This window comes from Rhinopithecus bieti, unplaced genomic scaffold (genome assembly GCF_001698545.2).
Source record: "Rhinopithecus bieti isolate Rb0 unplaced genomic scaffold, ASM169854v2 scaffold_82361, whole genome shotgun sequence".
In the NCBI taxonomy this organism is placed as follows: domain Eukaryota; kingdom Metazoa; phylum Chordata; class Mammalia; order Primates; family Cercopithecidae; genus Rhinopithecus; species Rhinopithecus bieti.
Window position 1 is genome coordinate 42,456 of NW_016830492.1, and position 18,785 is coordinate 61,240.

An 18,785-nucleotide genomic window follows, 5' to 3' on the forward strand; every position below is an offset into this window, starting at 1 on the left:
GAAAAAATGAAAAGAAATATGGATAAAAGATGAACAGAAGATATTCTGCAAGAATAACAAAGGGACAGGGTTGGACTAAACTAAACGACTACATTCCATAATGACTCATATGTCAGTGGTCCATACTGTAAAATGAGGCTAAATGCTTAACTTTCATAATCCCAGTCCACACCACATCCAGATGTCAGCTGGCAATACGGCCAACTTATGTCTCTTCCAGCTTCAAGGCAAACTTCACACTCTACCCTGGGGCTCTATTCATTCAAAACACAGACTGGACCATAGCCAGGAAATAGAAAAATCCTGATTCTGAAATGTGCCAAGATTCTCCCAAATTCATAGGAATACCGAGGCCACTGAATGTGATAGCGGTGGGGGAAATGGGAGAACTTTGTACCTGTGTACACATCCTCAAAAGCTGTATGTTCTGTATATTCTCCAGTATGACCTAAAGACCACCTGGCTCAGAACCTACTGGGTGTGCTCACTGGAAATGGAGTGTCTTGGCCCTCCCCCTGCCTCTGAGTCAGAATCTGTGAGAGTCAAATGCAATTATCTTCATTTAAACAAAATCTGTGGGTGAGCCTGGTGCTCTAAAGCCATCCTTGGCCTGTATCATTCTTGGCCTTTGGGCCCAGTGCTTCCCCAGAACTGGTAGAGGAAGACAGCAATGACCCATTTGCTACATGTAAAACTGCATGTTCACAGGAATAAAATCAAGAGACTTATGTGCAAAATATTGTCCTAGGTGCTGTGAAGGGTAAACAATGAGGTGGCATAGCACTTTCTCTCAGATGGCTTATGTCAGGAAACAGACACCAAAACAATGAGTTAGGAATGCAAGAGCTCTGTTAGAGGTGATGCCTATGAATGATAGAGGTAAGAGAAGGAGTAGGCTGGGTGAGCCTTTAGACACAGTGCAAGTCTGACACTTGTGAGAGGCGGAAGGATGGAGGATTGGGTAGAAAAGTCCTCAGACTGCTGTGCAGTTCTGAGACCATGGCAAGCCAGATGGAGAGCTCTAGCTCACAGAATTCCTACAGAGGAGTCCCAGGGTGACCAGACCCTGGGACTCCTGCCATGCTCAGTCTTTGGCTAGAGCTACCCAACATGAGCATGTCTTTGCCTCAAACATTGCACCAGACCCCAAAGTTGCTGCAGTGGGAGGTTGTCACCTGGCGGCATTCCTTGTAGCACCTCCCTCTTGAAGGAAGTTCTGAGAGGTGCACTTTGTGACTGCCCAGACATACCCTAAATGCAGATTTGATGGTCTTACCCTACCTAATCAATGAAACATTGGAAAGAAGGGATGTGGCAACAGTGAAGAATCAGGCACATGTCTCTAAAACCAGATGAACCTGTGTTGGAATCACACCTCTGTCATTTGGTGTGTGACCTCAGGTAGGTGACCTAACTCAGACTGAATCCTGATAGGAAAGAGTAGGACAATACATATTTAATATGATATTTTTGGCTGGCCAGTGAGACAATACCTAGACAACATCATTCTTATTCCCTAATAATATGTGCACACACGGACACACACACACACACACACATCATAATCTGTCTTCATTCATTTACATACAAGTAAATGACAAAGAAGACCAGAAAGTAGAGAAAGGCAAGCATGTAAATAATAGCATGATGTCTCTTGTTGATCTGGTCCAGATTGGATTTGTATCCTCTATGGTTGGCCCAAGGTTGGGGGCTTGTGTGGATTGTTAGATCCCTGGGCTCTTTTTCATCACATGGTATTTATAGAAAATGATAGTATTATGCAGCCATAAAAAGGAGCAAGATCACGTCCTTTGCAGGGACATGGATAAAACTGGAAGCCATCATCCCCAGCAAACTAACACAGGAACAGAAAACCGAACATCACATGTTCTCACTTATAAGTGGCACCGGAACAATGAGAATACATGGACACAGAGAGGGAAACAACACACACTAGAGCTTGTCAGCAGGGCAGGGGGAGGGAGAACATCAGGATAAATAGCTAATGCATGCAGGACGTAATACCTAGGTGATTGGTTGATAGGTGCAGCAAACCACCATGGCACACCTTTACCTATGTAACAAACCTGCACGTTCCACACATGTATCCGGAACTTAAAAATTAAAAAAATTTTTAAAAAGATGGTATCTATAGTCCACACTAGGGTTGATAAAATAAAACTGCTCAAGCCAAATGACAGTGCTAGGGCTCTAGTCACCCAGCCCCTCCCAGGCTGCCCCAAGGACTAGGGCAATCAATATCCTGGCACCCCTGAACCTTTGTGGTACACTAGCAGGGCCATGATGCATAGTTGGGAAGCTCTGCTCATAGACCTCATCAAAAGGCTTTGCAAGCCCCTAGCCACATTACAAGCTTCTGAAGAACTGAGTTGACATGGAATGGGGGAGGAATCATGCTCCTTCTCTCTTCACCAAAGTGAGAGATGTTTGACCACACTGAGGACCATAACATTTTGGAGCACCTCCAGGTGGTACCTTGAATGTAGATATTATCATTTTCATGGTGTGCAATGATATCTGTGAGTGAAGTCATCAACGAAGAAAAAGAACAGAACAGATTGTGTGGAGATTGAGGCTGACACTTGTTTATGAGAAACTATGAGACATCCCTTTGGGGACAACCAGAAAAAATTGAGGGACACTTAGATTTATTGGAAGAAATTCTCAAGTCAAGAAATATCTGAGTCATAAAAAAAAACTACTTTTCAGTGCAGTTGAGAGGATTAAAGAAGATAAGTCATGTAAAGTCTGGCACACAGTAAGTACTCCATAAGTAGTAACTGGGATTATATGTGTTGGATATTCTATTAGTCAAGACTCATTTGCTGCAAGTAACAGAAAATAACTGAAACGTGCTTAAGGCAATAAAAAATTGTGTGTGTGTGCGTGTATGTGTGTGTAGTGTTTATTGTAAGAAAACAAAGTTATCTCATGGCACTTGAGTAAAAGAATTTACCTGGACCTCAGGAGGGAATGGAACCAAAGACTGAAAAGCCATTCAGAATTCAGACAACTTCAGTAAGTGAATTTCTCTATGGACCAACTTCCTCTGTTTCTTGGTTTACTTAGTGGACAAACAGCACATCAAAATTCCTGAGTTCACCTACTCTCCAGTCTATGTGGAGAATTTCTTAATGCAGACTCCCAAAAACAATATCTGATTAGCTAATCTGGGTCAGGTGTACAAACATTCTTCCTATAAATTTTAGCCTGGAATGTGGAGCCCCCTAGCATAAACATTGCCCTTGGTGATTGAAGTGAGCAGATGCCAATGTTTCTCTCTCTCAGGTCTGATCGAGGTCTCAGCAGGGAAAAGAGAGAGCACACTCCCCTTAGGACAATTATAGGAAGGTTTAATAAAAAGATGACAGAAGTGCAAGAGTGTAGGGAACAGAAATAGGGCAGGGTCTAAGCCAGGCTTTTACCACCCATTGGCCCAACCAGAAAAGGAGAAGGAACAGTCATCAGAACCCAAAGGCTCAGAGAAGTTGTGAAATTCCTATGTGAACTGCAGCTGCCCAAGATAACTCTCCAGGAAGGGAGCCTAGAAAATAAATTCCCTCATGCCACCCACCTCCTGCTCTAGGATCGCCTACAAGAAAGTCACCCATTGACCAAACCAGAAAGTGAGAAGTGAGAAAGACCCTTGATGAGGTAGCCTCTACAGGCCTGCCTGCCAGGGAGAAGACTGAGGGAGAAAGGTGCAGAGTGCATCATTCGGGATGGATCTTTTCACATTATTCCGTAACAGCAAAGGAAATAACTCCTCTAGGCAGGTTTAAATGGCTCTATTTTGAAAACATACGGTGAGTTTACAGCATCACACCTATCATCAGGCTCCAACAACCTTAATCCCCACTTCAGTCAAAATAGGCTATTGACCATTCTACTTACTCTAACCTCCCACTTTTTGCCCCCCACGCCGCTGCCCTACCTTACTTACCCATCCAAGACCAAATTTAGATCCCACCTACTCCCTAAGACCTTCCATCAAACAGTCTCTCCCCCTGCTAATTTCTTTATGCTTTGTGCACCTTGCAGCACCGTTTTCCAAGTTGTGTTGTATAATAATTTTTGTCCAAGTTCATGTTCACTCATCTCTGCATCCCTATGGAGACTTACGCAGACCATTGCCCATAGAAGACGCTCAAGAATGTTTGCTAAGCAGTTGTTGAAGGAAGTATGAAGAGTTTGGCAAATCTCTTTTTTCCTAAGGCAGTGTTCTTTCTTTTAAGATTGCTTAATAGATACTTTAAGTTTGAAACCTGGAAATGAACACTACTCAACAAGTCAGAACATTTGTGAAATGATTGATGTTTACCTCACAACTCTGGTACTGCTCAGCCGTTGCTCCTGGGTTACTTTTGAAGAACTTTTATTTATATTTTGACTACTTCTGAGAAAGGGTTGATATTGACTAGTATAAAAATGAATCACTCTTGCATCTCTTATAAAGAGATAAGACTAAATGAAAATTATTAAAACTCATATGGATGGCATCTTGAGATTGTGTTAACTTAAAAATCAAATCACATAAAATAAAATTGAAGGTGACTAATAGTATACATACGGTATTTCATTTTACAACTTTTGACCTTATTCTAAGGATTCTCTGGGGATCTAGAAAACTGCTCAATTTTCCAAATGTAACATTAGAAACAGAAAATGATCCAACTTTTCCAGTCTCATAATCACAAGATCACTGTCAAGACTTTTGTCTTTATATTTAGAGGCCCTCCCATGGATGTGTGATTACTATTGAGACCCACATCATTAACATAGAGGTGGTGAGCCCTTTTCCTTGTTCGACCTGCCATCTTTCCATCCTGTTGCTCTTTAAACTTCTATGGTTGATTCTCTATACTCTTCTTTGCTGCCATACTCAGTCAAACACCACGTCACATTTCTCCTGTCTGCTTACAAATTATTGAATTCTTCTTGACATCAAGGTTCTTTCACAAAGTTGTGAGTACTTAATAAGAAAACATGAGGAAATCAACGAGGAGTTTAACGATGAGGATAAAAATACCTGGAACGGTTTGTGAGAAGGATTAAACAAGGTAATGTGTGCAAAGCATAGAGGCACATGGTAAGCACATGATAAATATTGGGTTTGTAGTTCTACAAATAATGAGAAGAGTAGCTTCTCTCCTTTCTCTTTCCCTTCGCTTTGTCTTTGGAGGCCAAACATAAAACTGGCACGGCACACAGTAAGCACTGGGCTCACTTAACATCACCTCTCTGTCTCCCTACTTCTGGACAGGACTTGCTTGGTTGGTGAATAAGCAGGTTTGAGAAGGAACAGCCTTAGGCTCATTAGCTCATATTCTTTTGCATCACCACTGATAGCATCTTTAAAAAAAGCAGTTCCCACCTCCCACACATCCCCACAAAAACACTTAGTTGTTTCATTGACAGATTTCATCTCTGTTGACTTCTAAATTCTTGACCTTTTAAGGTCAACCTTATGCTACAGTTCTAAACTCTGCCTAGGCAGCCTTCATGACAGGTAAATAGCACTTTAACATCCAAAGAGAGAGAACTTAGCTAGGGAAACAGCCCCTGTGGCCTTGATAACTGTCTTTGTGGAAAAATGCCAAACTACTACAGAAAAGCCATATCCTGAATTCCCAGCTTCGAATATATTTCTCTCTTATTTTTGAATTATTCAATCCCCTTCAAGTATACCACTGACCATATCTTTCCTCTTCCCAAGCCCTACAATCCTGGAGTGAATTGTAATAATAACAGTTAATACCACCAATTACACCATGACAAGCTCTTGGCATACACTGTCCCATTTGGCCCTCATATTAACTCTATGATGTAGGTACTGATGTAGGTACTGACATTATTTCTATTTCACAGGTGAGCTACTGAGGTTTGGGGAAGTTAATTGCCCACAGTTAAGGTGAACATAAACACATTTCTGAATCCAAAACCAGTACGTTAAAAAAAATTTTAGGCCAGGCGTGGTGGCCCATGCCTGTAATCCCAGCACTTTGGGAGGCCGAGGCAGGCGGATCACCTGAGGTCGGGAGTTCAAGACCAGCCTGACCAACATGGAAAAACCCTGTCTCCACTAAAAAAACAAAAATTAGCCAGGCATGGTGGCATATGCTTGTAATCCCAGCTACTCGGGAGGCTGAGGCAGGAGAATCGCTTGAACCCAGGAGGCAGAGGTTGCAGTGAGCTGAGATCGGGCCATTGCACTCCAGTCTCGGTGACAGAGTGAAACTCCATCTCAAAAAAGAAAAAATTAAATTTTATTTATTTTTTGGTGCAGGTGTTCCTTGCAAACAAATCCAGTGCTTTTTCTCTGTACCTCACAGTCCCAGGGAGCTTCCCCACTCTAATCTTCAATCTCACCAGCGCAGTTTTGATAATGTTTTTGGCTATACTCAACTAAATACCCTGCTTCTGTCTTTAGCCTAGGCTCATATGCAGTTCAGCTCAGTGTTATGCTGAGTCTATAACAGATACAGATACAGAGAATTCTGGCTTTAATTTCCTAAAACTTAACTTTCTTCACCCAAGTAGGGGTGCTTGTCTATTTGGATAGTAAATCCAGGCCTTACTTCCTTTTTGCACAAAATTAGTGAACACATAGCCAAGCACTGGGCATAAGGCATTAATCTTTTGTTTCTCTTAACTGCTGACTCCCTGAAAAGACCACAAAAATAATCTGTTGGTCAATCAAAGCCAAGTCTTGACAGACTCTAAGTTGTATCTCAGAAGAAGGACTTCAAAGGTAGATATTCATAAGGTTTAGGGAGTCTGGTTTAGGGTGGGATTTTCCATGTAGGGACTTGACTTTGACCAGGCCAAGTTTATGATTGAGGATTGGTAAACCCAGCAAGGCACAGGTTTTGAAGGGACTCTTGAGTTAACAGCTCTTTGATAAGCAATCCGGGTTGGCCAGTTGAACAGTCTGTTGTTCAAATAAATGAATTTTCAGAATGTTCTTAAAACAAATATTTTGCAACTTTATCTTCTTGGACAAAAATTTCCCAAAATACTGAAGTTATATTAATGTAGCCAGTCCTATTTCATGTGATTGCAAGCAGTTTTTGTTCAGTCTTCATGTCCCTTATCTGTAAATGGATATTATAATAATGACTCATAGAGTCATTATGAGATTTAATGAGTTAATAGAGGCAAAGCACTTAGGAGAGTGATTAGCCCACAGAAAGTGCTATGTATGTATTTATTATCATCTTTACAACATAGTACATTTAATAAGCCTTGTCCTAGCCAAACTAAGAGGGTCTATAAATCTGCATGGGCTTTTTGGGAGGATTTTTCTATGATAAAGTTATATTCATAGCAATGTCTTATGAACTGAATTATGTCCTTTTCAAATGCGTATGTTGAAGCCCTAACCCCCAATGTGACTGTATTTGGAGATAGGGCCTTTATGGAGATAAGGTTAAATGAGATCTTATCCTGGCTAACACGGTGAAATCCCGTCTCTACTAAAAAAATACAAAAAACTAGCCGAGCGAGGTGGCGGGTGCCTGTAGTCCCAGCTACTCGGGAGGCTGAGGCAGGAGAACGGCATGAACCCGGGAGGCGGAGCTTGCAGTGAGCTGAGATCCGGTCACTGCGCTCCCGCCTGGGCGACAGAGCGAGACTCCGTCTCAAAAAAAAAAAAAAAAAAAAAAAATGAGATCTTAGGGGTGGGACCCTAATCCAATAGGACTGGTGTCCTTATAAGAAGAGGAAATGACACCAGACAGTTCTTTTCTCTCTCCATGTGCATATTGAGGAAAGGACAATAAGAACATAGTGAGAAGGCAGCTGTCTGCAAACCGACAAGAGAGCCCTCACCAGAAACTGAATTTTCCAGCACTTTGATTTTGGACTTCCAGTCCCCAGAACTGTGAGAAAATAAATTTTTATGGTTTAAGCCACCTAGTCTGTGGTATTTTATGGCAGCCCTAGCAGACTAATAAGAACATGATAGCTATCTGACAGCTCCACATTGCCTTGCTTTTTAAAAGCCATTCTAAATAAATAAAATTTATAAATTTTGCATTCGTTCCCCTCAATTTTCTCTTTCCTGAACTCCAGATGTATGTTTCCTGTTGAAAATGAAACTCAGTTCCCCCAAAGTGGAATTTCTCACCTCTCTCTTCTAAACATGTTCTCCCAGTGCTCACCTTGGCATTACAGGAACTGCTCTAACACAGGACTGAAGGCAGAGTACTCTCTGATTCCTTCTCCCATCCTCCCATCCAGGCTATTGTTCATTATCTCATTCATTCAACAAATATTAGTACCAGGTGCTGTGCCCAGTATAAAGAATAAAATGATGAGTAAAACAGATGTTAGTCCTTCCTTCACAGAGCACACAGTCCACTGGCAGAAATGGACATTAATCAAATGAAAAGTTGCAATTGCTACAAGTGCTGCTGGGGAAATAGTGACATAAACACAGCTACATCATGAGGACTGAGACAGTCTGCACCCACATACCTTAACTCAGGAATAAGAACTAAGACCGCTTATATCAACATGACTTCACTGTTTGTTCCAGTAACTCTTGCCCAGGGAGGCAAGGCTATATACCAGTAAGTATGTTTATTGTTTGCTTTAGGAACTCCTAAAATCAATTTATCTGAACTTTAGCTGCTCAAATAGCCAATTTCTCAGTACGATACGTCACTTAACTTGCAAACTGCTTGCTCATCGAACAACTGTTTATTTATCAAGATTTGTCTCAAGACTCTTACCTCACTCTCCACCATTTCTAAATTATTATATAAAATACTTTGCCCAGTTTCAATCAGATTTCCTTAAACTACTTGAGTCTAGGCCTCAAAATCCTGCAGATATCAACAGGGTTTTCTCCCTTCTGAAACATTTGTAAGTTTTACTTGATCAACAGCATATTTTGGTGGTCTCTAGGAGAGTCTATGGTCAGTAATCATGGTAAACTGATGGTAACCAGCAGCTATGCAATCAAAGTATAGGGATAGGGGTAGATAGAAAGGGGCCTGATCTAAAATGAGAGTAGGGGCCAGGCTCAGTGGCTCACGCCTGTAATCTCAGCAATTCGGAAGACTGAGGCAGGAGGATCACTTGAGTTCAGGAGTTTGAGACCAGCTGGCCAACATGGTGAAACCCCGTCTCTACTAAAAATACAAAAATTAGTCAAGCATGGTGACAGGCGCCTATAATTCCAGCTACTCAGGAGAGGCGGGAGAATTGCTTGAACCTGGGAGGCAGAGGTTGCAGTGAGCTGAGATCATGTCACTGCACTTCAGCCTGGGCAACAGTGCAAGACTCCATCTCAAAACTAAAATAAAATGAGAGTAGGGAAAGAAGACTCAGAAAAGACTCGAGGAAATGATGGGGGCTGAGAGCTCAATGTTTAGGAAGAAACAACGAGATGAAGAGTGGAAGAAGAGGCGTGTTCTAGGCAAACGCCTTGAGTTGAGGGAGAACTGTATTCTTTGGAATGGAAAGAAGGCTATTATGGCTGGAGCAGAGAGAATATAGTGAAGGGCAGGAGGAAATGAAGCTAGGTCTTAAGCAGGAGCCAGCATGATTATAAGGACCTTGTAGGATATGTTGAGGATTTGAGCTTTTATTCCTGAAAGTAGCGGGAAACCACTGGAGTGTTTAAAGCAAAAGAGTAAAAGGATCTGGTCAGGAGCAGTGGTTCACACCTGTAATCCCAATACTTCGGGAAGCTGAGGCAAGAAGATTACTTGAGCTCAGGAGTTCCAGACAAGTCTAGGCAACATAGTGAGACCTTGTCTCTTCAAAAATGTAAAAATTAACTGAGCTTGGGGACATGCACTCATAGAATTTTAAACAAAATTCTTTTAAAGAAGACAGCCTGGGAAACATGGTGAAACCCCATTTCTAAAATAAAATAAAATTAGCTGGGTGTGGTGACATGTGTCTGTAGTCCCAGCTACTCGAGAGCTAAGGTGGGAGGACTGCTGGAGCCTGGGAGGTCTAGGCTACAGTGAACCATGATCACGCCACTGCACCACATCCTGGGTGACAGAGTGAGACCCTTTCTTAAAAAAAAAAAAAAAAAAAGTAGTAAGATCTGATGTGACACCTTTGGGAGACAGTTAAGAGCTGCTGTAGAACTCTAAAAGAAAAGACTAAAATGAATATGACCCCCATATGGTAATTCAAATGCATCCTGTTTATGATTCCTCCTCCCAGTTTAGGCTTTCATCATAGCCTCTTCACCTAGTCCATGATCACCCAGTTCTACCACCTAACTACCTCTCTGATCTCAGTATCCAGCTTTGTGAAACAAGTGTAAGTAATAACACCTATGTGGTCCATTTCATTCCACAAACATTTTTAGTAACTCTCATATGCCTAGCACAGTGCTTAGTCCCAGAAATTTAGTCATGAGCAAGACAAACACATACCCTGTCCTCTAAAACCACAAGCTCATGTAAAATAATGTACGTGAAAGCTCTTTGAAAACTTTATAAGACTGTATTAGCACTCTTGATTGCAAGTGACAGGGACATCAATCAAACAGCAAAAGCAAAGGGGAATTTATTAGCTCATGTGCCTGAAAAGTCTAGGAGTATCCTGGCTTGGGTGTCTTTGGATCTAGGTAATGACAAGCGAGATCCACACTTTTTCCTATCTCTTAGGCTATTCCACATGATCAACAAGATGACCATCAGCAGTGCAATCTTTGTAGAAAGAATATAGTCATGCATCACTTAACGATGGGGACACATTCTGAGACACGCATCAGTAGCTGATTTCATTGTCATGCAAACATCATAGATGTGTATATAGTATAGCCTATTGCTCCTGGGCTGCAAACTTGTACAGCATGTTACTGTGCTGAATACAGTAGGCAGTTGTAACACAATGGTATTTTTGTGTCCAAACATATCTACACATAGAAAAGATAGAGTAAAAATATGATGATATAATCAGATATGGGACCACTGTCACATATGCAGTCTATCATTGACTCAAGTGTGGTTATGCAGCACATGACTGTACATCTTTCCCAAGAGCTCCTAGAGAAAAATTCAGGGCAGGATTTTGGTTGGCCTCATTTCCTTGAGGCAGTGAGAACCCACCTTGATGTAGAATTCTGGCCAGGCCTGGATCATGTGTCCACTCCTGGAGAAGGGAATTGGAAGAGTCAATCCTCCCGAACCATATACAGTGAACGGTATTTCTATGGGATGGTGCGGGGGAAGACCGCTCTCCAGTGAAAGGTTTGCTGGGAAGAAACAAATACAACAACATATGCCCACAACAAAGATGCCATAAACAAATATTAGGCTTTATAATTGGGACCAAAATATCTGATATAATTAGGACCAAGGCTATCTTTGTGAAATCTTTTATAGGTCTCAAGATAAATACCAGGCAGAAAGAAAGAAGGAATAATACGGGAAAAATTAAAATGGAATATTTGCTAGAGGAGATATAGGATGAGTCAAGCACGTGATTTTCAAGATAAGAGACCTGACAATGTTTTCATTCTTAGGAAAGTAGAGTTGAAAACACTGGAGAGAAAGAAAAAAATCAAGGAAAAGCAGGTCAAGGAAAAGAAAGAATAAAGAACATAGGAAGAGGATTTTAGTCTTGAGGAGGGACATTCTATCTTTTGACACAGGAAGGAAAAGGGTTTGATGGATACGGATGTACTATAAAGTACATCAATTGTTAAACAGAGTTTATTTTCACTTCGAAACACCTGTTTTATAGAAATGGTCTTAGCATTGTTTTATAGTGTAACTGCAGTATTTTCTTCTTGGTGTTACATGAAATAATGTTGTTTCTTAAAATCAATAGTCTCAGAGTTGATGAAATTTGGTAACTATGTACGCAATCTAAAGGCTTTCATGCTGACAGGTTTTCTGAGCAAGGAGAGTAGGGGATGATGTGAGACAATTTGCTGATGGGGATGGGGTTGGGATTCGGATTAGGTCAGCACAGTCCCTGCTCTGGTGTGACGCTCAGCTCCACCAGTCACTGGTGGGATCTATAGTCAAGTTGCTTCACCTCTCTAAGTTTCAGTTTTCTCATCTATAAAATAACAGTACTTAACCTATATGTTTGAGGTGAAGATTAAATAAGATAAATATGTGGGAAAAACAACTTAGCATCTTGTCTGAACCATAGAAAATGTGAGCAAAGGTTGCTGCTTTTGCTGTTCTTATTTTTGGTTTAAGTGAGATGTGAATACTTGGAACAACTGCCAAGCAAATGAGAGAGGGAGCTGAGAACAATAGAAGGTGAACCCATTTGGGAGATGAAACAATAGACTACAGTGTCACAGTTGGCGCAGTGGCATGTGTTCCTCCAACAGCGTTGGGCTGATCAGGCGATCAGGTGTAGGTACGACAATGGCAGGTTGTACCATCAGATGTTTGGCCGAGTAAGTACAGCAACATGCTAGCCATACCTCTGTCGCTGGGCCTTTGATCTTCCACTCTCTTGCCAGGAACACTGTTTCCCTGTAGTCACATGGCTCACTCACCCCCTTACCTCCTGCAGATGCCCCTCAAATGTCACTTCTATAGGGATGCCTCCCTGGCCACCCCACCTAAAGTAGCTCTCTCTACCTCAGTCTGCTTGATACTTTCATGAGTGAACCATGGCCCCTAACATTAGGGTACATTTTAATTTGTCTATGTATTTATTGCATACCTTTCTGGCAAGTAAGGTGGCAGTGACTTAGCTTGGTTCAATGATCTATCATCAGTGCCTCGTCTAGAACAGACACACAAATGATTGGTAAATCAATACATGAAGAAATGAAAATAAAGGGTGAGAGGGCAATTCAGGTAATCATTCAAAGTGGAGGCTTCAATGGGATTTTATTCTGAGCAATGAGAAGCCACGCAGGATTTTAGGTAGAGTTACATGATTGGAATGTTGTTTTAAACAACAAAAATATAATTGTCTCCATTTTATAACTAAGAAAACGGAAGTTCAGAGGGTGAAGCTATTGATTCAAAAATCACAAAGCAAGCCAGGCATAGTGGCTTGTGCTTGTAATCCCAGATCTCTAGGAAGCCAAGGCAGAAAGACCGCTTGAGCTCAGGAGTTAGAGACCGGCCTGTACAACATAATGAGACAGCATCTCTACTAACCGTCTCTACTGCCAATTAAAAAAAAAAATTAGCTGGGCATGGTGGCACATGCCTCTAGTCCCTGCTACTTGGGAGGCTGAGGTGGGAGGATCGTTTGAGCCACAGAGGTCAAGGCTCCGCGGCTACAGTGAACAATTATGTCGCCACTGTATTCCAGCCTGGGTAACTGAGGGAGACCCTGTTTCAAAAAAAGAGAAAACCAGAATCACAAAGCAAGTGGCCATGCTGGAATTGAAACTCAAGCAGCCTAAACTCATGCTCTTAGCCAACACACCCTGTCTCTCCATAAGATATATGCAGCACCTTAAATGCCAGGGCACCTCAAATGCCAAGAAAGCAACATGCCATCTCTGTGTGGAACCTATGCATGCCCAGCCAACAACACAAGCTATGTTCTATAGTAATTTTTTGTGAGCGTGTCTTTCTAGCTTAAAGAAACCCACCGCCGTTACCACTCCCTTCAACTCCAGTGTAATACAAATGAGTAAGAAGGGTATCATGAAGTGTATCAGCCTTAGCCCCCAAGTCTAGAGGAATTCTTCCTTGAAATATCAGCCCCTGCCCCTCACACTCCTTGTGAAGGGAACTTCCCTATCCCTATCCCCTGATCTGTTGTGGTCGGTTTTGTTCCTTGTGATCCCAGCTACAGTCATGATGAACCCCAAGGGCAACCATTCCATTGGTTAGGCAGTGACGCATTACAATGGGTTCAGTAAGATTCTGCAACACCCAGGAACTAGAAAATACTAAGAGATCTGCCTCTTAGCAGTGTTAACAGGAGCAAACATATAGGCAGAAAAGGCTGGTGAGTAGAGAGAGGAAAATGCAGCTAATAGCCAAGTGTGGCAGTGTTGGTCTAAGCTGGTGTTTCTTGGGTTCCTGAGCATTTTCCAGAAGAAATGCACATGTATTCTTACAATACCCCTGCTCTTTCTGAGGTAACTTGGAAACCTGACCAAGCCAAGCTAAAGCAAGTTCCCAGGTCATTCTGATATTTTCTTTTGTGTGTGTGTGTTTTTTTTTCTTTTGAGACAGAGTCTTGCTCTGTCACTCAGGCTGGAGTATGGTCAGCTCACTGCAAACTCCGCCTCCTGGGTTCAAGCTATTCTCATGCCTCAGCCTCTTGAGTAGCTGGGATTACAGGTGTGGGTCACCACACTCAGCTAATTTTTTTATTTTTAGTAGAGACGGGGTTTTGCCATGTTGGCCAGACTGGTCTCAAACTTCTGGCCTCAAGCGATCCTCCCGCCTTGACTTCCCAAAGTGCTGGGATTAGAGGTGTGAGCCACTGCGCCCAGCCAACTCTGATATGTTCAAAGGGTACCTCCGTCTGCTCCTCATGGTGGTTCACCAGTCTACCTGCCTCTACTATCTGCTATCCCTGTGACCATCCCCTCTGTGAGTGCTGGAAAGCCAGTCTCCTGTCTGAAGTCAAGTCCAATTTTCCTGACTTACATTGATGGGATTCCAACTGATGCCTCTCCCTTTTCTGATATGGGATACCATATTCTAACCATGAAAAGCATCTCACCAAGACCCTCTTTTTTTCTACCCAGGTGTCTTCCTCTTATTTTTACCACAAGTGCTAACCCAGTCTGAAACTAAGGATCCTAAAAATAATCCCAGCAAGTCAAAGCCACCTCCTAATATCCAATTCAATTTGATAAGCTCAAAATAAGCACCTATTACATGCTAAGAGCTGGGAATAACTGTGCTCAAGGGAGGTAATTTATGAGGAAGCCTCAACCTAGCCATAAATAAATAAATAAATCCACAGACTTGTAGTCTTACTTTGGTCTTGGAGTCACAATTCTGTTGTGTACAGAGAGTCCTGTTCCGAAAAACATGGAAAAGTAATGGTTTCTCTTTCCTGTGAGCTTAAGAACCTGAAGTTGATAATTTGCTGGCCTACCAAACTCATGGAACATAATGCAGGAAAAGCTGATTAAAACGAAAGTATGTCTTCTTGTCTCACGGACTGAATACTTCCATTAAGGTTTGAATGTCCTCTTTGTTCCTTTAAATGATGGCATCTGGCCAAGTCATTAACTTTCTGATAGCCTGTCCTCTTCTTTAGCAATCTGATCCACATCTACACTGGGTGACTCAAATTTCATGGCTGCTTTCATGGGAGTTGGGAATGAACAAACATGTGGAGTGTTAAATCTGAAAGGACATTGCCTAAGACAAATATAAGAGAAAAACTGAATAAAACAATGCTTTTTTGCCTGTTTTATATACAGTATCTATGCAATCTTTTAGTTTTTCTAGTCTTACTTTAAAAAATTAACAGGCTGGGTGTGGTGGCTCACACTTGTAATCCCAGAAGTTTGGGAGGCCGAGGTGGGTGAATCACCTGAGGTCAGGAGTTTGAGACCAGCCTGGTCAACATGGTGAAACCCCACCTCTACTAAAAATACAAGAATTAGCTGGGCCTGGTGGTGTGCACCTGTAATCTCAGCTACTTGGGAGGCTGAGGCAGGAGAATTGCTTGAACCCAGGAGGCAGAGGTTGCAGTGAGCCAAGATCTTGCCACTGCATTCCAGCCCAGTGACAGAACAAGACTCCATCTCAAAACAAAAAACAAAAAACAAAAAAACCCCAGCAAAATTGACCTTATCTGTATGTTTATTTCTATAATTTGGGGGTGTTGTGCAGAACAGGGTCTTGCTCTGTTACCTGGGCTAGAGTGCAGCAGTGCAGTCATCGTTCACTCTAGCCGTGACCTCTTAGGCTCAAGCAATCCTCCTTCCTCAACCTGCGTGCCACCACACCAGCTAATTTTTTATTGCCAGTATACATGTGGTCTTGCTACGTAGCCCAGGCTAGTCTTGAACCCCTGGCCTCAAGCAATCCTCCCGCATCAGCCTCCCAAAGTGCTGGGATTACAGGCATGAGCCACCACACCTGGCCAGTTCTATACATTTTGACATGTGTATAAATTCATGTAACTTCCATCACAACCAAGATGCAGAACAGTTCAATCACCCCAGAAAACTCCCTCGTGTTATCCCTTTGCCATTCCATTCCTCTCCTACCCCTAATTCCTAACAGATCACAAATCATTGATCTGTTATCTATCACTATGATTTTGTCTTTTAGAAATTTTCATATAAATGGAATCATGTAGCATGTAACCTTTTGAGACAGGCTCCTTTCACTCAGTGATATAGTTTGACTGTGTCCCTACCCAAATCTCATCTTGAATTGTAGTAAAACCCACATGCCAAGGGCAGGGCCAAGTGGAGATAATTGAATCATGGGGGTGGATTCCCCCATACTGTCCTCAGGGTAGTGAATAAGTCTCACAAGATCTGATGGTTTGATAAGTGGGTGTTCTTCTGCACAAGTTCTCTTGCCTGTAACCATGTAAGAAGTGACTTTGCTCCTCATTTGCCTTCTACCATCATTGTGAAGCCTCCCCAGCCATGTGGAATGTGAGTCAATTAAATCTCTTTCCTTTATAAATTACCCAGTCTCAGGTATGTCTTTATTAGCAGCGTGAGAATAGGCTAATACACTCAGCTAGTGCCTTTGAGATTCACCCAAGTTGTTGCATGATTCAGTAGTTGGTTTCTTTATGTAGTTGAATTGTATTTCATTATTTACAGGTACCAAATGTATTCACCAGTTGAAAGAATTTGGGTTGTTTCATTTGTGGTAATTATTAATAGAGCTACTATATAAACGTTTCTCTATAAGGGGTTATTTTGTAAACTCATTTATTTCTCTATGCTAAATACCTAAGGGGTGAGATTGCTGGATATGGTGGTGGATATATGTTGAATTTCATTTAAAAGTTGACAAACTTTTTTCCAGAGTACCTGTATTATCTTACATTCTCACCAGAAAGTTTGAGAGTTCCAGTGGCTCAGCATTCTTGCTACCACTTGATATTTCAGTTTTTTTTTTTTTTTTTTAATTTTAGCCTTAGTAATAGGTTGGTAATTATGGCTTTAATTTGCATTTTCTAATGGCTGGTGATGCTGGATATTTTTTCATGGCTTTATTTACTATCTATACATCCTCTTTGGTAAAGTATCTATTGAAGGTTTTATCCATTTAAAAACTGGATTGTTTTCTTGTTGAAATTTAAGAATGCTTTATATATTCTGGATAAAAGTCTTTTGTTGGAAAAGTGATTTGCATATATTTTATTCCATCTGTAGCTTTTATTTTCACACTCTTAACAATGTCTTTTGCAGTGCAAAAGTTTTTAATTCTGGTGAAATCTAACATGTCAGTTTCTTCCTTTACGGATTGCGCTTTTGTTGTCATGACTAAAAACTCTTTCCTTAACCCAAAGTCACGAAGATTTTTATCCTGTTTTCTTCTAAAAGTTTTACAGGTGTACATTTTATATTTATATCTGTGATCCACATTTTTTTATTCTTTATACTGTTAATATGGTGAATTGCATTGACTGATATTTAACATTAGATCACGCATTCACAATATAAATTCCATTTGGTGTGGTATATTATTCTTTTTATATATTTTTGGATTTGAATGCATTGAGGATTTTTCATCCGTTGTCATGAGCAATATTGATTTGTAGTTTTCTTATACTGTCTTTAGCTGTTATATCAGATAATGCTGGCCCCTAAAATGAAATAGGTAGTATTTCTTCCTCTTCTCTTTTCTGAAGAGATTTTATAGAATTGGTATTTTTTCTTCTTTACATATTTGGTAGCATTTACTAGTGAAACAGTCTACACCTGGAAATTTCCTTTTTTTGAAGGTTATTAATTAGGAATTAATTCCTTTAATAATTATAGGGCTACTTAGGTTATCTATTTCATCTTGGGTAAGTGGTGGTAGTTTTATGGTTTTTTATGAATTGGCCTAGTTTTTCTAAGTTGCCAAATTTATATGTGTACAGTTGTTCAAAGTATTCTCTTATCCTTTTCATATCTGTGGAGTCTAGTAATATCCCCTTTCATACCTGATAGTGGTGATTGGTGTCTTTTTTTTCAATCTGTATAATGGTATGTATTCACTATTTTGGTATGTATTTACACGTATTTTTTGTAAGTATTTAAACTGTATGTATTTACTTTTTTTAACTCTATCATTCTGGTTCTTTTACCTTCTTCTTCTTTTTGTGAGACAGCGTTTCCTGTTGTTGCCCAGGCTAGAGTGCAATGGCACAATCTCGGCTCACTGCAACCTCCACCTCCTGGGTTCAAGCGATTCTTCTGCCTCAGCCTACCGAGTAGCTGGTGTTACAGGCATGCGCCACCATGCCTGGCTAATTTTGTATTTTTAGTAGAGATGGGGTTTCTCCATGTGGTCAGGCTGGTCTCAAACTCCCAGCCTCAGATGATCCACCTGCCTCAGTCTCCCAAAGTACTGGGATTACAGGCATGAGCCACTGTACCAGGCCCATTCTGGTTCTTTAAAATATGTGTATGTGTTCTGGTACTTTAAATATACATACTTTAGGCCGGGCACGGTAGCTCACGCCTGTAATCCCAGCACTTTGGGAGGCCGAGGCAGGTGAATCATGAGGTCAGGAGATCGATACCATCCTGGCTAACACGGTGAAACCCCATCTCTACTAAAAATACAAAAGTTTAGCCGGGCGTTGTGGCAGACGCCTGTAGTCCCAGCTGCTTGGGAGGCTGAGGCAGGAGAATGGCATGAACCTGGGAG

General features: G+C 41.4%; 1 protein-coding gene across 1 annotated transcript in view; it reads right to left on the reverse strand.

The window, feature by feature from the left end:
- Positions 1-18,785, reverse strand: part of LOC108524454 (uncharacterized) — a 72,342-nt gene that overhangs the window by 24,027 nt on the left and 29,530 nt on the right. Inside the window, exons 4-6 of the mRNA XM_017865565.1 lie at positions 14,922-15,311; positions 12,685-12,747; positions 11,103-11,145 (exon numbers count right to left, since the gene is read on the reverse strand). Of these exons, the coding sequence (XP_017721054.1) occupies positions 11,103-11,145; positions 12,685-12,747; positions 14,922-15,058 (243 nt within the window). The 5' untranslated portion in view covers positions 15,059-15,311. The remainder of the gene's footprint in view (positions 1-11,102; positions 11,146-12,684; positions 12,748-14,921; positions 15,312-18,785) is intronic.